The sequence below is a fragment of the Haliaeetus albicilla genome, chromosome 13 (assembly GCF_947461875.1).
Source record: "Haliaeetus albicilla chromosome 13, bHalAlb1.1, whole genome shotgun sequence".
NCBI classification, from domain to species: domain Eukaryota; kingdom Metazoa; phylum Chordata; class Aves; order Accipitriformes; family Accipitridae; genus Haliaeetus; species Haliaeetus albicilla.
The window spans coordinates 26846138-26867174 of record NC_091495.1 but is presented as its reverse complement, the minus strand read 5'-3'; the positions used below and the strand labels follow the sequence as shown (position 1 = coordinate 26867174).

The 21037-nt window shown below is 45.6% G+C and overlaps 2 protein-coding genes across 3 annotated transcripts in view; one reads left to right on the top strand and one right to left on the bottom strand.

Annotated features, from left to right (window-relative positions):
* Positions 1–13722, top strand: part of LOC138688635 (saccharopine dehydrogenase-like oxidoreductase) — a 71924-nt gene extending 58202 nt beyond the window's left edge. The window contains exons 1-12 of one of the 2 annotated variants that reach the window (XM_069800581.1): positions 3417–3582; positions 3842–3954; positions 4923–5003; positions 5474–5603; positions 6831–6880; positions 8505–8635; positions 9173–9290; positions 10453–10572; positions 10669–10725; positions 11255–11366; positions 12209–12290; positions 13579–13722. In XM_069800581.1, the coding sequence (XP_069656682.1) occupies positions 3492–3582; positions 3842–3954; positions 4923–5003; positions 5474–5603; positions 6831–6880; positions 8505–8635; positions 9173–9290; positions 10453–10572; positions 10669–10725; positions 11255–11366; positions 12209–12290; positions 13579–13696 (1203 nt within the window). In that variant the 5' untranslated portion in view covers positions 3417–3491 and the 3' untranslated portion in view covers positions 13697–13722. Of the gene's footprint in view, positions 1–3416; positions 3583–3841; positions 3955–4922; positions 5004–5473; positions 5604–6830; positions 6881–8504; positions 8636–9172; positions 9291–10452; positions 10573–10668; positions 10726–11254; positions 11367–12208; positions 12291–13578 lie in introns of those variants that run through there. The other variant, XM_069800582.1, reaches the window with a different exon arrangement.
* Positions 13723–15700: 1978 nt separating this feature from the next.
* Positions 15701–21037, bottom strand: part of LOC138688776 (protein ELYS-like) — a 44895-nt gene continuing 39558 nt past the window's right edge. The window contains exons 33-34 of the mRNA XM_069801295.1: positions 17338–19177; positions 15701–16557 (exon numbers count right to left, since the gene is read on the bottom strand). Of these exons, the coding sequence (XP_069657396.1) occupies positions 16106–16557; positions 17338–19177 (2292 nt within the window). The 3' untranslated portion in view covers positions 15701–16105. The remainder of the gene's footprint in view (positions 16558–17337; positions 19178–21037) is intronic.

The following is a 21037-nucleotide window of genomic DNA, read 5'->3' as shown; positions in this document are numbered from 1 at the left end:
CCGCAGGTCATTTCGGGACACCAGCGAGGGATTTTCAAAGACCGCCTGTAATATTTGGCACATAGCGGATCTTAGATACGGAGCCAACCTGCAAGCAGGCAGCGGTTTCGGACACCTCTGCCTTCGGCGATCCCCGCTCCGAGAGCAGCACTGGCGGACAGCGTGCACGCGCCAAAAAGGTGGGCTGGCAAGGCTGGCCCTGCAGCCCGGGGTGAGGCAACCCAACAGGCTCTCACCTGCTCGCCGTCGTGGAGGTGCCAATAAACGAGGGTGGGTCTAGGTAAAACAGAGCCACCCTGGGTTTCGTGTCTGCATGGACTTCCACGAGTTCGTCTGACGGTGCATCTAAGAGGACTGAGTTCATTCAGAGTGCTAAACAGCTACACTGAACGGTGGAAACAGTGCCTGCACACTACACCTGTTCGAACTGGATGGTGACGACCCCCTGAGACCGACGGCTGGTGGCATTCATGGTAGTCGTAGCTGCTCTTCTCATCTTATTCCCCTGTCCCATTAACCTCCCCACCTGTGCGTAAATACCACAGGGCACCAGCTTCAAACCGTCCACTTAAAAACCTTGCTGCTGCTCTTCTCTAATCTTGAGCCCACCAGGCTTCCTGGTTTTAGAGCGCCAAAACGTGTTACCAGCACCAGAAAAAAAATTGTTACGCTTAGTAAGGATAGAACAAAAATTAAGATCGACTACGGCGGAGCACGGGGTAGTTGTTCCGGCTTTACCACGGTGAGAAATTCATTCCCGGAGAGTTCCACTTGCCCGGTAAATTTAGTCTACACTGAGAGCTCACATCTGTGGACTTAAGACGTTTGCAACATTCAGGATAAAGGCGTCATTTGCCTCTGCTTCCGTCATCGCCATTAGATAAGGGGTTTCAACAAGCTTATTCCATGCGCCGCTAAAATGAATGAGGTCTGTCTTCCCCTGTGCTCATTTTTTTCCTATTTTTTTCCTGCCCATTGCATCAAACCTGTCTGAAATTGGCCACGTGGCTCCAGACCAATGAGGAGGAAGGTACAGGGGAAAGTAGTTCACGGGCAAGTGGCAAACTGCATAAACCTTAGAAGGACAGCTAAAAACTCAGTGCTCTGACACATACACCATCTTCAAAATCCCCTCCCAGCTCAAGAGAAACAGATTACCCATTTCCAGTTAGCAACGAGTCCCGCCTCTGCCAACGACAGAGACTAACAAGGCGAGGAGCATCGGGGAAAGAGAGCAGATAAAAACGCTAACTTTCTTCTTAACCCCTTTCTTCTTCACCAAGGAGCAAAATACAGAAAGGAGAAAGAAGAAAAGTACTACGAGGGATGAAACAGCTTGGCCAGTGGTACGGCAGAGCAGCCGGGCAGCAAAAAGCAGCAAAAAGGTGCTGCTAGGTCCAGATAGCACCCACACGCTTCAGCCAACGTGCCCAGAAGGGTCATGTTAAGATAGCAGAACGGATGACTTTCCAATTGCAATAAGCAAAAAAAAAAGAAATAAATGCACACAGAAGACTAAGGTTTGTTAATACTGAAACAAAGCGAGTTCATCACCTGTTGGTTAGAAGTTCCCAGCATACTGGAAGTAATCTGTAAAGACGAGAAGTAACTAGAAGGTGACACGTGTTTGGGAAAAAACCCACCAACTTCACAGAGTGTCATCCCGCCGTAAAAATAACACAGGTTACACAGATCAAAACTTGCCTTCATCCCAAACCATTACATAAGCTTACTTCATGCAGTTATTTATCAGATCCACACTGTTTCATCCCCACTCTCTTTCTTCTCCAGCATTTCTTCAACCTACTCTTACGTGCATAATCCTTATCGCCGTCTAGGTAGACGCCATCCTAAGGTACATTTCAATAACGCATTTTACTTAGAAATTAAGTTGTGCAGCATCTAGACAGCTATGCAGAAAATTCAAGAAGGGCAAATGTTAATTTTTGATAGCTGGGCACGGTGGTTCAACCAGTACTTATTTTCGAGGCTGTTTTAAGAAAGAAAAAGCCAATGGTTCTGACTTCTGGATGAACAGCTGCAGCCATACGTATTACCTGCGTAAGGGTACGTGTGACGTGAGAGCACCTGCTACATCACGGCGGTCAGATCGCACGAGGGTCCCCGTGCCAGCAACTGGTGGGACCACGGGTCACGGTTAAGCGTCAGCAACCGAAGTCAGGTCACGGGTGACAGAGGCCCGTCTGTCTGCGGTGTCAGCGAGCGGGGCGGCGAGGGTCTCGGTGCCAGCGGCTGGACGGGGGACCACAGTCATGGGGCGCAGGCGTCCGAGGTGCCAGCAAGGGGAGGGAGCAGGTGATTGTATTTTCCCCTAGCCATAGGTGCACGTGTACATTGCTAGCAGACTTTGGGGTGGGCTAGGCAGCGAGCGGGAGGAAAAGCCCTCTCTGGAGAGACTCGGTGTCTCAGCCGGAGGTGAGCGAGGGAGCCCAGGCTGGGGGCACAGACGGCACCTGGGCTTGAGGCTGCGCTGATCTTCCGGGGCTCTGGAAACGTGGGCGCGCGTGGGAACCCGCAGGGTGACAGCACGCCTCTGGTGTCGCCCGCGAGCTTCAACGGCAACGAGCCGGGGAGGAGGCTTTCGGCGAGGTGCCATAGTGCCAGATGGCGGCTGGCAAAGGCACGGCCCATTCTCTGGCAGCCTGCGTAGCCGGCCGTGGTGTTGTCACGCATGTGCGTGGTGCACGCTCAGCCTCGCTACTGGCCGAACCTGCAAACGGGAAAGCAGCGGCCACATCCACGGGTCTGGCTCAGAGACACCCCCGGGCCTGGGGTGCCCCAGGCCAGGCTCCTGCGGCCCGCAAGGAGGAAGCCCCGGGCGGGCAGAGTTGTACCAGCCCTCCCACCACTTGGCGGGCAGAGTGGTACCAGCCCTCCCACCACTTGGCGGGCAGAGTGGCACCAGCCCTCCCACCACTTGGCGGGCAGAGTGGCACCAGCCCTCCCACCACTTGGCGGGCACTGGCATCAACCGTTAAGCTTCGCAGTACGAAATGCGCTAACTTCAAAAAGAAACCTGTTCCCTACTAGCAAGGCCATGGTTACGCGTTAAAAGTAAAAAGAAAGATCCAGGACACGATTTTTTTCCTCTGCCCGAGAGCTGGCTGTAACGGGAGTAAATCCGCACCAAACAGGGGGTTGCATGTCCACGCTGCTATGGCGAGCGAGATGGGAAGGAATGAGTTTTCACTGCCGTGTGTGTTTCTCACAGGAGCGCACCCTGGACGGCGTCAGAGGAAAAGAGAAACGTGTTCGCAAGTGGCATCCCTGCATCGTTTCTGCTGGCACAGAGCTGGGGAGGCTGGTTCGGGAAAACAAAGTGCTCTTTCTTAAGGGAGGAGTAAATCACAAGCAGCCTCCAGCAACCGGGGTGGTACTTTTGCAGACAGAAGGCACTCCGTCACGGGAGCGAAGCTTTCTGCTTACAGCAGCGCTAGCACCCACCGGACCACAAGCGCAGAAGGCTGCTGATGGCGCGGGAGCATCCAGCAGCTACGAAAGCTGCGCCGCAAAGCCGGGAGAAGCCGCAGGCGGTGCTCGAGCGGGCGGCCGAGAGGCTGGGTACGGGCCGCGGCGGGGGGGGTGGTGTTGGCGCAGCGCCGCCGCCCGGCCCCCGTGCCCCGGCCCCCTCCGCGGGGAGCCGCCGGCGGGCGGCTGTGAAGGGAAGGGCTGAGGCGGCGACGCGGGGCGAGCCCCCCCCCCGCCGTCGGCGTCGGCGTCGGCGTCGGCGTCGGGGCCCGCGCCGGGGAGGTGGCGGCTCGGCCCGGGGCGGGAAGCGAGGCGGCGGGCGGCGGCGGTGACGGCGGTCTCCGGTGCGCAGGGAAGGCGGCGCTCGGGGCGGAGGTCGGCGTGCTGCTGTGCGACGTGGGCGACGCGGCCTCGCTGGCCGCCGTGGCGAGGCAGACCCGGCTGGTGCTCAACTGCGTGGGCCCGGTGAGTGCGGGGACGCGGGCGGTGCTCCCGCGGCGTCCGCCGGGCGCGGCTGCCGGCAGAGCCCGGGCCGGCGCCTGCCCCTCCCTCGGCCGCCGCTCCCCGGCTGCGTGCGGCTGGGCGCCCCGCTGCTCGGGGCGGGGAGAGCTGCGGCGGCGACCGGGAGCCTCTGCGGCTGGGCTGCGGGGTTTCGGGAGCCGTCCGGCTGACAGGGCGCTTTTTGAGAGGGAGCCAGCAGTGCAGCCGTGTCCTGGGGTCGCCTGAAGCTTGCCCAGCACGATTCCTGCTGGTGTAATTCGCGGGCGGTTCTCGCTGAAGGACGGCAGGGTTGGCTGGCGGTTCGGCGGCGGGGGGTTTTTTTTGCTCGTTTTGTGGTTTGGGGGGAGTCTTTCACAGGCAGCGTAAGAAACTGCTTGTAATAGTGGGGAGGAGTTTTGGGTTGGGCCAAAACGGTTTCAGGGGTGCTAGCGCTGAAAAGAAATGGAAATCTGTGGAAAAGAAGCCCATAGAGATGCTCTTCCAAGTTCTTGGCCCCTTTAAAACTTTCAGTGGCGATACTTCCAGCGCCTTTGGAGGGGCTCAAAGTACAAGAGCTGGAAGTTGGGTCACGATGACGTCTTTGAAATTGGGGGTACTTAAGCAGAGAATATGCTGATAACAGGAGCGCAAAAAGCATACCTTGAGATTGGACACATTGAATTGGCCTTGGTGGTCTTACCTTTGGAGAGAAACAGGGTGCGGCAGTCCGTGCAGCAAACGGCATCATCAGTGATGAAGTTTGTTGTGCTGTTCCTTCTCCCGAGCCCCCCAAAACCCACAAGTGCTATTACGTTTCGGCCCCACGTAGCAAAACCAATACCCACCAAGGGCTTACTTCTCTTGTAGGCGGCTCTGTTAGATGAAGCACGCTGGGTGAGCTGTGGTGGGTGGGTTTTATTTTTTGTTACGTGTGGTGGTCTTTCCTTCTACAGTATAGATTCTTTGGAGAGCCTGTGGTAGAAGCTTGTGTTGAAAATGGTGCGAGCTGCATTGACATCTGTGGAGAACCCCAGGTACGTGACCGTAGAAAAATGCTACCTTCTGTCAAAGAGCTGTTAAAGGGGTATTTGTGTAGTATTTTTCTGCGGACGTTGCTGAACGTGAAGACAGCTTTTGCCTCCTGATCTGCTGGTTTAAGATGCATTAATTGTTTTAAAGTGCATTAATGTGTATTAGTTGGACAGCTTTCTTACTTAGAGACAAGAGCCTCTCGGGTTCTCTCTGGAAATCCAAAATGTTTGAGTTCTGCTTCGCGTCTGGGTTGTGGTTCTACATAGGAATTTTGCGCAGGCCACCTTTCTTTGCACTGCTGGGATACTGTCATACCGTAAGACAGGAGTGGCATGTATCTGTCTTAAAGATGCTTGTAAGTGTTTTGAAGTATGTGGGGTGCTGTGATAAGACAGTAAAGCGCTGATGGCTAATATTGGGTGTGGCCGAGTACAGAGTTCTGCTTAAAATGCTTGTTCTGACTGTGTTTTAGTTTCTGGAAGGAATGTACCTGAAATACAACGAAAAAGCTGCGGAAAAGGGAGTGTATGTCATTGGAAGCTGTGGCTTTGACTCTATACCAGCTGATATGGGAGTACTGTACACCAGAGACAAGTTGAAAGGTGACTTACTTAAGTGTGACCTTATGCTGAAAAAGAAATGCAGATCATGCTTTCATCTGGCTTCCCAAAGCAGCAGTGCTTATGTGGAGACTCCTTCAGTCTCTCTTTTTGCCTGCCTTTACCAGCTGATGAGTTTCAACCAAACCTGGTAAATAAAGATTGAAAAGTAAATCATATTCCCATTAGCTTGGAGAAGATTGGAGGATAAATATATTTGAGAAAAGATGCGAGATGATCCCATTCTGTGCAAATAGTACTTGCTCCTAAGCTCAAATGAGGATACTTCGTTCATCAGGTCTGACTTGCAATTGGAAGGGCTGAGAAAAGTATCGGAATGTTTTGCTTTTATGTACCGTTCAAAGAGCTATAAAGTGGGATTGCTTTACGTTGGAGTGTGTCATCAGCTTTCAGTTTAATAAAACTCAATCTGGATCTGATTGAAGGGAGAGGAGAGGCATGGAAATGAGTATCTGGTTGTTCGTGGGGTTATAATTTGATGTCTGATACTTGTTTTGAACAAGGATGTCTTTTATATCTTCCTGTTTGGCCTTTAGGGTATTACCAGCTGTCTATCCAGTTGCTTGCTATATTGAAATTTGCCCCCACAAGTACAGTCTTAACGCTCTCAGAAGGAACTGAGCAAAGCAAAACAAAGCAGAATTTGGAGGAGTTGTTTTGTTTTGCTATTCATCACAACTAAGCATGCTTTGCAAAACACAAGCTATGCTAAAATTAAAGGTTTTAGGATATCTTGTGTGTTTCGAGGTTTGGGGCAGGGGGTTGGTGGGGTTTTTTGTTTGGTTTGGTTTTTTTGTAGTTAAGGTCTAGCAAAATCTGTAAGTCCATCTCAGTTTTCACAGCCTACATCATCCTTAATTTTGAAACTTGGAGGAAAACTGAATATGGCTCTTAATATTCCTTTCCTTTTTTTTTTTTTGTGGATTATTTTTATTATGTCATTAACTAGATAAGACAAATGAAAAATGTAGTGAGTAAAGCTAATATTGGTGACCCTTCCTGAAGTACTTTACGCAAGAAGTTTGATACTTGCTAACTAAAACAGCTGTGGAACTTAATCGTAGTTTATTTTACTTTGAGGTAAAGATGTGACTCTGCCTTTTCAACTAACAGTGTCAGTGGCCTGCTGTTTGAGTCTACCGGAGCGTACTCTGGCTTTGTGAACTAATGAACTGTATATGCCAAGTAATGTTTTCTCCTCCCTTAAAGGTACCTTAACTGCTGTTGAAAGTTTCCTGAAGGTGAAATCTGGGCCTGAGGTTAGTTGGTTTACGCCTTCTTGGAAACTGAGAGGTATTTGTGGTGACATCACCGTAGCCCATTAGAATAACTGTTGTTACGTTCATTCAGACCAAGGAACAAGCTGGCAGTTCTTTGGTGATGGCTCCAAGAGCTTTAGGAGCTACCAGAAGTATGCGAGCAAACACGCTTTTGTAAGGTTCATTTGCATAGGCTGTCTACCGAAAGTTTGTTGTGTTAAGCCATTTCAGGAAATAACTTAATTTTGCAGAGATGTCGGAAGGATTCATACATAAGTAAACTGTAACAGATACACAGTGTGTTGCCAGTAATCCTAGTGTTTGGCTGTTTGGTGGGTTGGTTGGTTTGTTTTGTTTGGGGGGTATGTTTCAAGGTACATGTATTAGCATTACATGCATTGAAGTATGTAATAATTGTAATAGGGTGTAATAGATGTAATAATTGTAAGGTCATTGTTTAAATAATGCAACGATGACCCAAACCAAGACAGTGTTGGTGCCCAGCAATTGAACATACTGCTTCTCCTGTCCTGTCCTGAGCACCCATATTGCCAGATGGGGCCCAAGTCATAGCCTGTTCTTATGAGCATTGGGAGGAGTGGAGGAAGTGCATGGATTGGGAGAGTAATATCTGTCTGTTAAAGGACAGGGAACAGTAGTTAATGAGAGTGTATAAACCTGTATGTTGGGTATAAAGGTGGTTTAAGTATGTAGGATAAGTTGTAAGTGTAGGTAAGCAGGGATTTAGTAATGAGAATTAAATACAACGAGGCAGATATAGATATATATATATATATGTATATAAAAAAATATAAAATCTTCTCTGTATTAACTTAGGTGGGACCTGAGCATGACACAAATGGCATGGCGTAAGGGGTGGAGATTGCGTTGGGTCTGGCTGAGATGGAGTTAATTTTCCCCATAGCAGCCCTCATAGTGCTGTGCTCTGTATTGGTGCTAGAAAGGTGCTGCTAACACACCAGTGTTCTGGCTGCTGCTAAGCAGTGCTCGCACAGCATCAAGGCTGTCTCTCCAGTATTTCCCCCCGCCCTCACCCAGTAGCCTGGGGGTGGGCAAGATTCTGGGAGGGGACGCAGCCAGGATAGCTGACCCAAACTGACGAAAGGCGTATTCCATACCATATGATGTCTGCTCAGTGATAAAAGCTAAGAGAAAGGAGGAGGGGTGGGGGGCATGTGTTAGTACAATGTTTGCCTTCTGGAGCAACTGCTCTGTGTCCGGAAGCCCTGCTTCCCGGGAAGTGGCTGGACATCGCCTGCTGATGGGAAGTAGAGAATAAAGCTTTTGTTTTCCTTTGCTTCTGCATGCGGCCTTTGCTTTTGCTTTATTAAACCGCCTTGATCTTGACCTATGAGGGGTTTTTTTTCCATATTATTTTCTCCTCTCCCTGTCCTACTGAGGAGGGAAGTGGTAGAGCGGCTTGGTGGGCACCTGGCATTCAGCCAAGGTCAATCCACCGCATTTCAATGTACTTTTATGCGTGTAATCGTAATACACCTATGTAATAATGTGTAATATATGTAATAATTCTAAGGTCATTATTAAAATAATACATGAAACCTTCAGATACTGAATTAACTACGGTTTCATGGTATGTTGCCAGGGCTCTTGTGCACATGATGGGACCTGGAAGTCAGCTGTTTATGGCCTTGCGGATCAAGACAACCTGAGGAAGCTTCGAAAAAAGGTAGGATATGCCCCTGTTCCAGTAGTTGGTGCAAAACTTAAAAGCAGGTATGAGAAGCGTAAGATGTGAAACACGCTGTCTTCTAACAGCTCCAGTATTTACTAGAGAGGTTGGTAACGTATTGCTAAATACTAAAAAGATGCATTTAGGACTTCAGCGTAATATGAATGGATGGATACTCATCTAGTAGAATTGAAGATAAGTTCAGTTTTACTGATTTGTTCCTATTTTACTGAAAATAAAGAACATGACCCAGCATTTACTGGGTCTCAAAGTTAACTTGTTCTAAGAGAGTTTTAGACAAACACAAACTTTTGTGTTTGATTTCAGAAGCGATTGGTAGAAGGAAAAAAGAAATGTGAGGGGAGTATTCTTCTGATTATCAAATTCATCCTCGCTGTAGTGTGTGGAATTTTGACTTGAGCCAGGGATAAATTTGGAATGGTTTGCTTTCAGTGGAAAGAGGTGACGTCATAGAAATGCTTGAGGAAAAAGCCAGTATTGGTAGGGCTGTCATGATCTGTTGCTTTCAGTATGCGTGACCATTTGAACATTTTTTCTGACTTTCTTTTTTCCATTGGCAGAGGACTTGTGTTTTACAATCAGCAATTCAAAGAGTACTCCATTCGATTCATGGGATCTGATGGTTCCGTTGTGAAACGGTCTCAGTGTTACTTGCACACAGAGTTGCAGGAAACACCTGTAAGTTACTGGTTTTGGTATACTATGTCTTTATTAGCATTTTCAGCGCATCTTTCCTTTATGTGATAACTGTTCTTAGTGCAGATCTGCATAGTAGGGCTTCTGTAGTTAGGTAAATAGTAATGAACTGTGATGTGCTTTTGCTTCTGTAAAGAAGGAGGCTTGTGCTGTTGATCTCCTTTGCAAGCTGTTTGACCTGATGTGGTCCAGGTTCTTCTGGGTGCACGGGCCGGTTTCATACTACTCGATACTCTGCCTGATGAGCTTGCTTATTGCTGCTAGCATAATAGATACGAGAGTCTCTTGCAGGGTTCTTATGCTATCTGGTTTCTGGGCCTGTATTTGTAGGGAATGGAAGCCCTGAGTCACAGAAATATTTGAAAGGTAGGCTTCCTTATTTTTGGGAATGATGAATACGTTAAATTCTGTTCCTGTGCAGAGGCTTTTCTTGTTTTAATCAGTGGAGCTTCTAAAAGCATTGTAATTGTAGCCTGTGCAACTGTAGTCAGGTCAGTATAGTGTAGTAAACATTCTGATAAAGAATTCGTATGCTGCTCATTTGTATCTGGAGACTTCTTTGATGCTTGGGTCTCTGGTGTGCAGAGTAAAGGCAAGGTGAAGTGGTGGTCGTGTTTAGTTTTTGTTTTCCACGGTTTCCTGAGAGGAGACCAGCACCAACAATGTACAGAACAGCTGTGCAGAATCACAGGCATCAGTTAAAGGGATGAAGGTGAGACAGTGCTCTGAAAATATGCTTGGAAACTACTCATGAGAAAGGCTTCCCATTGCTATTCCAAAATTCTAAAGGAAGGCGTCAGTTTGTCTTAAACTAAAGCAGTAAGAGGAGGAAAGGAAGATCTTGGGAAAGAAGCCTGGAACTGGATACCAAAATGCATCTTTCTTTAAAGTTTTCCACTCTTGTTTACCCTGCTCGCTCCCTCGCCATTCTGTAGTTACACTGTCTTCTCATAATGAATTATAAAGTGAAGCATTATTCAAAGAGTTGTTTAGAACCAAGACAATTGTCTAAGGCCCTATTTAAACAGCTATCTATTGTATCAAACAATTGCATCCTCATTTGGGGGTAGATTCATTTTTACAAATGCACTGATGCAAAAATTTTAATGTAAATTCTACCACTGGAAATATGTTTTTGCCTCAGGTGCAGTATGGCGCTTATGTGAACATAGGTGGTCTTGGCTCTGTTATCAAGCTGATGTTTGCCGGCATTTTATTTCTTCTTCTTGTGAAGTTTAGCTTTGGGAGAAAACTTCTGACAAAAGTAAGTGTTCAGAACACAAAAGAATTAAGTGTTCGGATATTTTTTTTCCCTCTAGTTTACTGTTGTTTGTTTGTTTTTTCCCCTGTTCTTATACAGTACCCGGAATTTTTCTCTGCTGGATTCTTCACAAAGAAAGGACCAACCCAGAAACAGGTAGCTGACTGTTTTCCATCGCAATTACTGAATAGATTTGTTGTGATAATGGTGGAATAGTAATCTAGAGTCAGCTGCTTAGTCCCAGAGAAATAATTTCTAAATGCACATTGTGTGTGCCTGTTCAGTTAGCTTTGAATATTTAAATCATCATGCCTTCTGCTATTAGACATCAAAGTATGTGCAACTCATACCAGGAGAAAATGGGTCATGTTGCTGGGTCTGATGTATTTACATGGATGGCTCGCAGCACTCAAATCTGTCAACGGGGAGACTGAGTAGTACAAACCCAGGACTGAAAGCCCTGAGAGAATAAATGGACTTCGGGACAATAACAGTTCCAACAAAGGGGAAGTGATTACAAATTTAGATGAGATTGTACCTTTTAAGCAATAACTCACAATAACTCCTCTCATATTTAGATAGATCATAGTATTTGGCATAATAGACACCTGTATTTACTACTTGTGCTTGCCTGATAATAAGCGAGTTACTGTTTTGGCGGCCACATTTGTCTTGTCCACTACAGATGGATGGAACCTCTTTTACAATGACTTTTTTTGGCGAGGGTTACAGTGAGGGGCAAGACCCCCAGTATGGCAAACCGAATGTAAAGATCTGCACTGAAGTGAAAGGACCAGGTATGTATGTCAGTAGCAGCTTACTGCTTTTGCCTTACATTGCCTACTCGAAAAGAAGTTTATGGTTCCACTGCTACTCACCCTTGAGGAGCACTTGCAGCATGGACAAAGTCAGCAGCCTTTACAGAGTATTACCTTGGAGAGTAGCATTCACTGTGACCTGTTTTTTGAAATAGCCCCTTCATTTGCCGCCTTGTCATTCGCTTTCCTTCTGACTTTCCCCGTTCCAATTTTCATTTTTGCAGAGTAGAGCAGTTAAAGGGAGAGTGCTTTAACGTTAGTTTTCAGTTGTTGCAGCCTGGACTTACTACTTGTTTATTTCCAGTCCCCTGTGAGTGAACTTAAGCAGATCTGGCATAGTTATCATTTCTAGCTATAACATACCTGTGTTCAGGTCATTCCTTTGAGGGGAGGTGACACCTGAAGTCAAGTTTGGAGACAGCAAGAATGTATATACAGAAAGGAGTTAATGAAGCATAGCTTCTTTAAATAACTGCTGAATGCAGCAGTCTCACAGCAAAAGTCTGAATTTAAGCACAGAATGGGGAAAGCTCTTGCTGTAATGGAGAGCCCTCTCTCACCCGTGAGGTGATCGCTCATGGTTGTTGTGTGGTTATAGGTCTGTAGTTGAAGCAGGATTTGTCCAGATTAGATCTTAGGGACTTCACCAGCTACTTGGGATGATTACAAGGTAAAAAAGCTGTTCTTAAATGGGGAAGGCTGTTTCGTTGCCAAAGAGATTATTCTTCAGCACGCTGTGGGTAAGAGCGAGATTACATTCTACATTTCAACACGCTATACATCGTTCGTTTGGTTTTTTTGTTTGTTTGTTTTTTTGTCAGAGCCTGGCTATGTTGCTACACCAATTGCAATGGTTCAAGCAGCTGTATCTCTTCTGGAGGATGCAGCTTGTCTGCCTAAACGGTAAGTACTTTCCCATGCAGAACAGCTTGATCTCCCCTAAAGCTACTATATGTGTATGTTTCTCTTGGGAACTGCAGATCTCATAACGCTGTGGATTTTTGTCTTGCCTCACCCAAATGGCTGTGCAAGGGAGATAACTTCACACACTTTGCTTTTGCTTTATTAAACCACCTTGATCTTGACCTGTGAGGGTTTTTTTTCCATATTATTTTCTCCTCTCCCTGTCCTACTGAGGAGGGAAGTGGTAGAGCGGCTTGGTGGGCACCTGGCATTCAGCCAAGGTCAATCCACCGCATTTCAATGTACTTTTATGCGTGTAATCGTAATACACCTATGTAGTAATGTGTAATATATATATATATATGTAATAATTCTAAGGTCATTATTAAAATAATACATGAAACCTTCAGATACTGATTCACAGCCATTTACTCTTGTCCTGGTTTCAGCTGGGATGGAGTTAACTGTCTTCCTAGTAGCTGGTACAGTGCTATGTTTTGAGTTCAGTATGCGAAGAATGTTGATAACACTGATGTTTTCAGTTGTTGCTCAGTAGTGTTTAGACTAGAGTCAAGGATTTTTCAGCTTCTCATGCCCAGCCAGGGCACCTGACCCAAACTGGCCAACAGTGTATTCCATACCATGGGACGTCCCATCTAGTTTAGGAACTGGGAAGTGGGGGGGCAGGGATTCGCCGCTCGGGGACTGGCTGGGTGTCGGTCGGCGGGTGGTGAGCAATTGCCCTGCGCATCATTTGTACATTTCAATCCTTTTATTACTACTGTTGTCATTTGATTAGTGTTATCATTATCATTATTAGTTTCTTCTTTTCTGTTCTATTAAATCGTTCTTATCTCAACCCAGGAGTTTTACTTCTTTTCCTGATTGTCTCCCCCATCCCACTGGATGGGGGGGGAGTGAGTGAGCGGCTGCGTGGTGCTTAGTTGCTGGCTGGGGTTAAACCACGACAACTCTTCATCTGCCTTTCAATTTGAAAGGATGTAGTCATACATCTTTAGAAATGCTTTTGCTGCATCTGTTGCATCAATGTCTGGATTTTCAGTTAATGGAATGGTTTCTGTTGAGTTTGCTGGCTGTAGAAACGAACCTATGAATATAACCAGCTTGCTAAATTCTGCAATTCTGCACACGCTCTCCTGTGGGAGGGAGTGGCTTTTTCTTTCTCAGGCAGTGAAATACATCCTTGACTTAAAAAAAAAAAAAAAAAAAAAGGTCTCACTCACTCACTGTACCACTAATGTTTTTCTCTTTTGATTTTCATTAACAGGGGTGGTGTATATTCTCCAGGAGCTGCTTTCTCCAAAACAAAACTGATCGATCGCCTCAACAAACGTGGTGTTGAGTTCTCTGTTATTAGCAGCCTGAACTCTGAAGTCAAGACATAACTGTATGAACTAACCCCTTTCCTGGGTCTAACTCCAATAAAACTCATTTGGGTGTAAAAGCCTAATCATAAAATAGCTTCACTGTGCTATTGTTTACAGCAGAAACAGAAGAAAAACGGAGTTAAAAGTTACAATACTATTTGCTATAGCGAGCAAGCCCATAAAGGGTATTGAGTTTTAATTCCCAAGCATATTAAATCAGTGACTTATTGGGTACTAGTTCTAGAATTTTCTTTGATCTCTTCTAAGTTTTAAGTTAGTACTTAACGGAACCACTATGGCATCTGCTTCACAATCAGCCACAGCCTTCTTGCTTGGCCCCAGTCTGCAACTATTAAAAGCAGGCAGGCCCTGGATAACAAGTGCCTTAGCAGATGAAACAACTAGTTACTCCTCATGCCTGTTTGGGAGGGGTGCTATTGCTTTGTGATGTTCTTGCTTTCAAAGCCTTAGTGCCCCCAGTGAAATAAAAGAGTAGTTGTTGTTTCTCAGAGCTTAAGGAACAGTTTTGTCTCTTTTTTTTCCCCTGGGTTATTATAGAGACCAGGTGACTCTGTACTGTTGTCATAAGGGATGTTGACTTTCATTCTTACTAGCTTGCCTGTAGTGAGTTGCGCTAAAATAGAAGAGAAAGCACAAAGAGTAGGGTTTGTCAATGAGACCGTGATCAGCAGCACGGCAGCTCTTCTCCCCATGGTGGCCAGCGGTGCCAGGGCTGGGAGGCCTGAGTGGCCCTACAAGCTGGTGGTGTTTCAGGGTTTTTCTGGGTGGGGTGTTTGGTGGTGGTGGTGGTGGTTGGGGGTTTTTTTTGTTGTTGTAGCTAAGGTCTACCAAAACCTGTTAAGTCCATCTCGGTTTTCACAGTCTACATCCTCCTTTATTTTGAACCTTGGAGGAAAACTGAATATGGCTCTTAATATTATTTTCCTTTTGGTTGATTATTTACATTATGTCATTAACTAGATAAGACAAATGAAAAATGTAATGAGTAAAGCTAATATTGGTGACCCTTACTGAAGTACTTTACCTACGAAATTTTCCTCCTAAAGTTCTGAAAATTACTCTTTTGAGGTAGAAAAATCTCTTCATCTCCCACAGCTGCATCACATTCACCATCTCTATTACCAGGCAAATCCCATGCAACTGTTGCTCTGTAGTATCACAGCTGTATTGAAGATTGAGATCACAACTATTCTGTTCAGGTAGGCAAAGCCAAAAAGATCAGCACCCAGAAGATTGGTCAGTTATGTCCTTACATGAGAAGAGTTTGATGGCAGTGAATGGAAAGACAGTTTAAGACAAGTAGAATTCCTACAAAAAGCCATCACTGAATTTGACGGAGACTGAGATCGCTTAACTGGCATCACTTACGTTGTCAGTCCCTTAAATGGATTAAGAAACATATACATTCTTGCTTGTGGGCATGCAAGTCAAACTCCACAGAGCCACTGAACACTTAAATAATGAGATAGTTAAGCTACAAATTGCCTCTCTAAGGGCTTAAGTGTATTGAGAAGTCCAATTTTAACTTGTCCAATTGTTCCCTGCAATAAACACGAGTGTATTTCGGAAAGCTATGGGACAATGTGCGTACTGCAGTTAACTTGGAACTAAACTTCCCCTCTTCAAGACTGTTCCCAACGTCCTGCTTCCAAAAGGAGTCTACATATGCTTGTGCTGTTGGTGCTCATAGAAATCGCACACCTACCTCCTCACCTTTCTCTCTCTGTGTATTGAAGTTGCAGTCGTAGTATCAAAATACAAGCAATCAGTCATTCACTAAGAATTCACGGTGTAGTCTGGATTTAAACCAAGTGCAACAGCAAAGCACACCACACCAATGACTGCTGTGGGATAAGCCTGCTCTTGGACCTTGCCAGGTCAGAGTCACAGCCAAGGAGTGAGTGACCTGAACGAACAGCCACATCAGTGACCGTAACTTGCATTTTTCCCTCTACCTCACAGATCGGTCATCCACACAGCACAGTGCATTGGAAAATGCATCGTATTTTAGGAACAGCTTTAATTCAAAAGGAACCGCGATACATTTATCTCCAGGCATATCAAAGAGACTCATGATCTTGACCGCTTTGGTGAAAAAAGCATTCCTGGAATGGAAACCTGGAAGTTTTGCATAGAAGACAAAAGTGCAAACGGAATAGGAAGCAAATGCTGTCTTACTACTTGAAATCCTATTCTCTCTTTGTATTTTCAGATTGGCCTAGACTAATAGGTTATAAGCATTGCCTAACAACTCACAAGAAACTATGGACTGGTTTCTGCCTGTAGCTTGTTTTTTTCCCCACCAGAAATCAACACCTAGGCTATTTCTGATTAGTTACATGGGAACCGATGAAATTCCAGCAAATAAATGTATTGCACTGACAACCCTGAGAGTTATCTGCGGCTTTATTGACACACTAGGCATGTTCTTGTAATACGATCCATTACAGATCTTAACATTGCAGCACATTTTGATGGGTTTCTGTCTTCAGGCAGCAAAGGACTGCCACCAGGTCCCTGGGGGAAGGCCTCCTCCTCTGTGCTCTCCTCCAACGCTAATCGTCTCTTTCTGCCCCGACGCCCTGTTCCTACTGTAGTCCTGGGTGTGCTTGATTCCTCGTTTGGCTGGGCAGCTCTTTGCTCAGGAGCATCCGTTTTTTCTAGTTTAGCATGTGGGACTCCTCTTATTCTTCTGAACGTGAAACAACTAGAGTTTTTACTTACTGGTTCTTTCACAATTTGGGAAATACTAGATTTATTTTTTCTCCTTGACCTCAACAGAGGGGGTGAAAAGACAAATTGAGAAGACAAGTCCGGGTCTATATCCTTAAGCTGCACAGGATGGTCTTCTTTTCCAGCTAAAATGACAATGCATTCTTAACATTCATGTACATTATACATAAACGACAGTGACATTAAATTACAGCTAATAATCAAAAGCACAACAGATTCCTGAAATAAAAGGTCCAATTGGGTTTATAAAAAATGTGCAGGTATTCTTCGCCTAGTAACTGCCTCTTGAGATCCATTCTTTTACAGTAAATAGTGAAACAAAAATAAGCCAGTGTAGCGATTTTACCTGCACTTACGTAATGAAAGATACTATGCTCAAGAGGCATCGACAGTCCTTACACATCTCAAAAACTATTTTTTTACCATGTACTCCAATACAAAGAACCCCATGAGCAGTAACTTCACTAACAAAGTATATGCCCATGAAAAACAACCATATAACTAAACAGCTGTATAGTTTATTGCAAGTTGCAGCTCATGTTAAGTTAAAACATTAACAGAATTTGAAAGCATGTCTCCTTTATTTCTCCACTGGAGGGAAGTGATGACAACCACATATTAAGATATACCCTCCGGTTTTCAAAACAGATAGACATTCAGCTCATGACAAAAAATTAAGCTTAAATTTCATTTCAGTGTACTCGGATCAGCCTCCTCTCCTGTCTCCACCACAACTAGCCAGGCAGTCATAGAGAGTTCAGAAAAAAGATGAAATGCCTCTTTCCCAATTTTTTATTTCCTACGGTTATATTCTTACCATACTTGAAGCCATCCTCACAAGCTGTTTTCTGTGGTTTACAAAACAGCAATATGCCCTATTTTGCATATAAACATTGTGCACCTACCTTTAAATTTCTTTGTCAGCTTTGTGAGAGGAGGAGAGAAAAGGAAGGACTCATTTTCCTCAAGAGACAGTTTCTGATGCATACAAGTTTTACGGGATCTGGCTCTTGTAATACGATCTGTTAAAGTTCTTGATGTTTCGGCATGTCCTGATGGGTGTCTGTCTTCAGGCAGCAAAGGACTGCCACCAGGTCCCTGGGGGAAGGCCTCCTGCCCTGTGCTCTCCTCCAACGCTAATCGTCTCTTTCTGCCCCGACGCCCTGTTCCTACTGTAGTCCTGGGTGTGCTTGATTCCTCGTTTGGCTGGGCAGCTCTTTGCTCAGGAGCATCCGTTTTTTCTAGTTTAGCATGTGGGACTCCTCTTATTCTTCTCTTAGGAGTATCAAGCATTCCCACTTTCCCACCTGCACACGTGTCTTTCTGAGCAGAGAGAGATTCTGTGTCTGCCAGGAGATTTTGTGCCCCCTTCCTAGCACTTCTTCTCGGAGTGACAGGAAGTTTGAATTCTGTTTGAGGAAGCGATGATTTAGACAGATCAAGGTCAGAATTTTCTGAAACTTCTGATGAACTCATCTTTCTTCTTCTGCCTCTTCTAGTTGCCACCGGTAAAAGGAGTTGGGCACTAGGCCGCACCTCTTGAGCCTTGACAATGTTTTCCATAAATTGTAAATTAACGCTTTTCAGTTTTCTTGCACTTCTGCTGGGACTGACTGACGTTTTTATCTTATGACCAGTGTCAGTCTGGCCAGTTTCTTGACCTCCTGCTGAACTTTTCCCTCCTCTAGTCCTTTGGGAAGTAGCAGAAGCGATAATGCTACCTTCAGCAAGACAAGTTTCCTCATTAGCCTCTCCCAAGAGTTCAGCTGCAGCTTCCTTCGCTCTCCTTAATCTTCTTCTTGGAGTAGCGGCTACGGACTGTGTAGGGAGGGACAATGTTTGTCCATCAGAAAGACTGCTTTCTACTTTTTCTGCAGTACTTGGTTTAGGCTTCCTGCCTCTCCTAGGAGTAACAGGCATCACAAGCGTTTGCTCCTCTTGAGCATTTTCTTCTGTTTGAAGACTAGAAGTCTCAGGTGCTTCTTTTGTTCGCCTGGTACTTCTCCTAGGAGACAGTGCAAACAGACCTGGTTTGCCTGTCTTCAGTAGCTGCTGAGTGCCTGCCGATGGAGTACTTAGACTTCTACTCAGCTGTCCCCTTGCACGTGTTCTAGGAGCGATGCCGTACTCTACTTGACGTACGCTGGTTTCGTCTTCCACTCCTTCTGGCACAGTTCTTAAGGGAGCTTTTGCCTTCTGGAATCCGGTTACCTTTTTACCTATGGTTTCGTGAATAGATTGTTCTACAACTTCCGATGTAAATTCTTTACTTCTTGTGTCTTTGATCGCATCCAGTAAGTTCTCAGCAATAGCTACCTTAATGGGTTCAGGCACATACGGGAGCGACTCCGCAATATTTTGAGATGCCTGATCACTAGTTACAGTGGACACCGAGTTGGTAACATGTTCTTGGTTTTCAGTATTTCCTAAACTGTTGACAGGTTTTTCCTCTGTTGTTGTGCCAGCTGCTTTAGAAGCATCTACTAATGTCGGGTCTCCCATCTCTGCTTCACCTTCTTCTCCTTCCAAGACGAAAGTAAAATTACTCTGAGATAGAAAAAGCTCTCCATCTCCCTCAGCTGCATCACATTCACCATCTCTGATATCAGGCAAATGACATGCAAACTGTTGCTCTGTAGTATCATAGCTGTACTGAAGATTGCCTGAGGGATGTAGTTCACTATATGGTGATGTTTCAGGTGCTTCTTCTGAGGTTTGTGCCTTAACTGCACCATCTCCAATAACCTAAAGTTAAAAAATGTCTCTTAATGCATTATCAGTTACCAAACAGACTAACTTCGGGCTGAGCTAGATGAAGCTGAGGACAGTGAAATGCTGCTTTTCCTTTCAGATCACCACCAAATGTAAAGTTAGAAACATACAATGTACTCTCTACTACAGAGAAAAGTTTATGCGCTTAAGGGACAGAGAACAGAGTATTCTGTGCATGCAATCACATGCTCCATTTCTGATGCTTCTGTTCATGACTAACGATTTGCCACCACCCATGAACAAAGTGAGCAGTTTTACAATACAAGCTGTACACCCAGCTGGCAGTAATCATCACATTGCAGTACTTTCTGGACTGACTACAAATCCACACAGAGTGACCGACTCTGCATCTAACGGGGCAAAGTACAACGATGTCCCCCAAGCTTAAAGTTTCGGTCATCATAGTTGTCACCGCAGCACTTAGTCAAACTGGCCAGGTATCACATCGCACAACTCAACACCGCACTTTAAGGAATCACTTGGATTGCAGGAGACAACACGTAGATTCTAAATACCTCCATCTCAGCCTTTGTAGCTCCCCATACTGAGCAATTATTCTCTCCTGCTAGAGCCACATGAGACACTCAAGCTTTTATGCTGAGAACAAAAGTAGTCTCTGTTATGTATTTCAAGTGACTCAGGTGGCCAAGGTAATTTAATCAACGCGTGAAGACCTTTGCCCAACCCTCTAAGTTATAGTGCTAGCCAAAGAGGGCAGAAGGAGGAAGCCACTCAGCGGGAGTCTCCATAGAAGCTGCTTATTTTCTTGCCTCCTGCCTTGTCAAAAGTTGCTAAAGCATCATCTTTTATCGTATTCTTAAACAGTTGTTCAACCCTAAACAAGACCTGCACGACATGCAGGAGACCTCGCACAGGACCATGCTGGTTTCAGCAGCCCAAGGACATGCAAATTTTCAAAGTCCTCAAACACTATTGGAATTAGCCTGGCAGAGAAGGGGAAGATGCGGGAAGATTTCTCCTCCCTAGGCTGGCTCCCCAAGGAGAAAAGGTAAAAAGTGTAATCATTAACAGTCTCCAGGCGATGGCACCCGAAGTACGGAGATGCCCCCCATAGGCAGGCTCGCCGAGGAAAAAAGCTAAAAGCTGTAATTACTAATAGTTTCCGATGGATGGCTCCCGAAGTACGAAGGTGACGGCAATACCGAGTACAAATACCAGACTAGTTTCACGACCACCAGCAATTCTACCCTGTCGTAAGCCGGCGTTACAAAGTACAGCAACAGGGTAACTCCAGCCTGGTTCCCACCGGCCATTAACAGCACGGCAGGGAGCACAGACTGCAAGCGAGGTATTAGCGCAAATTTGAGAACAAGTGCATGTAGTTGCGCAACACGCATCTAGCAACATGCCACGCTTCAAAGCTAAATTCGAGAAATACTAGTCATAGAATCATAGAATCGTAGAATCACTTAGGTTGGAAAAGACCTTCAAGATCATCGAGTCCAACCATTAACCGTGCCCACTAAACCATGTCCTGAAGTACCCTGTCCACTCGCTTTTTGAATATCTCCAGGGATGGTGACTCAAGCACTTCCCTGGGCAGCACATTCCAATGTTTGACAACCCTCTCAGTCTGCATAAACTTTCCTTTTATGCTTACAAATCTACGACCAAGAAAGTAGTAAGTAGTTTGTCCTAAATTCAGTGCAGGTAGACAAGCCAAAAAGACATGTTTACGTATAACTCAGTAAGAACCAGTCATAACGAAAGCAGGAAAACCTTCACTCTACTGCTACAGGAATGACTGCAGCAGCTTTGTGACCGTCTCACATACCGGCTCCCTTCCTCCCATCACAAATTCTCCATTTACTC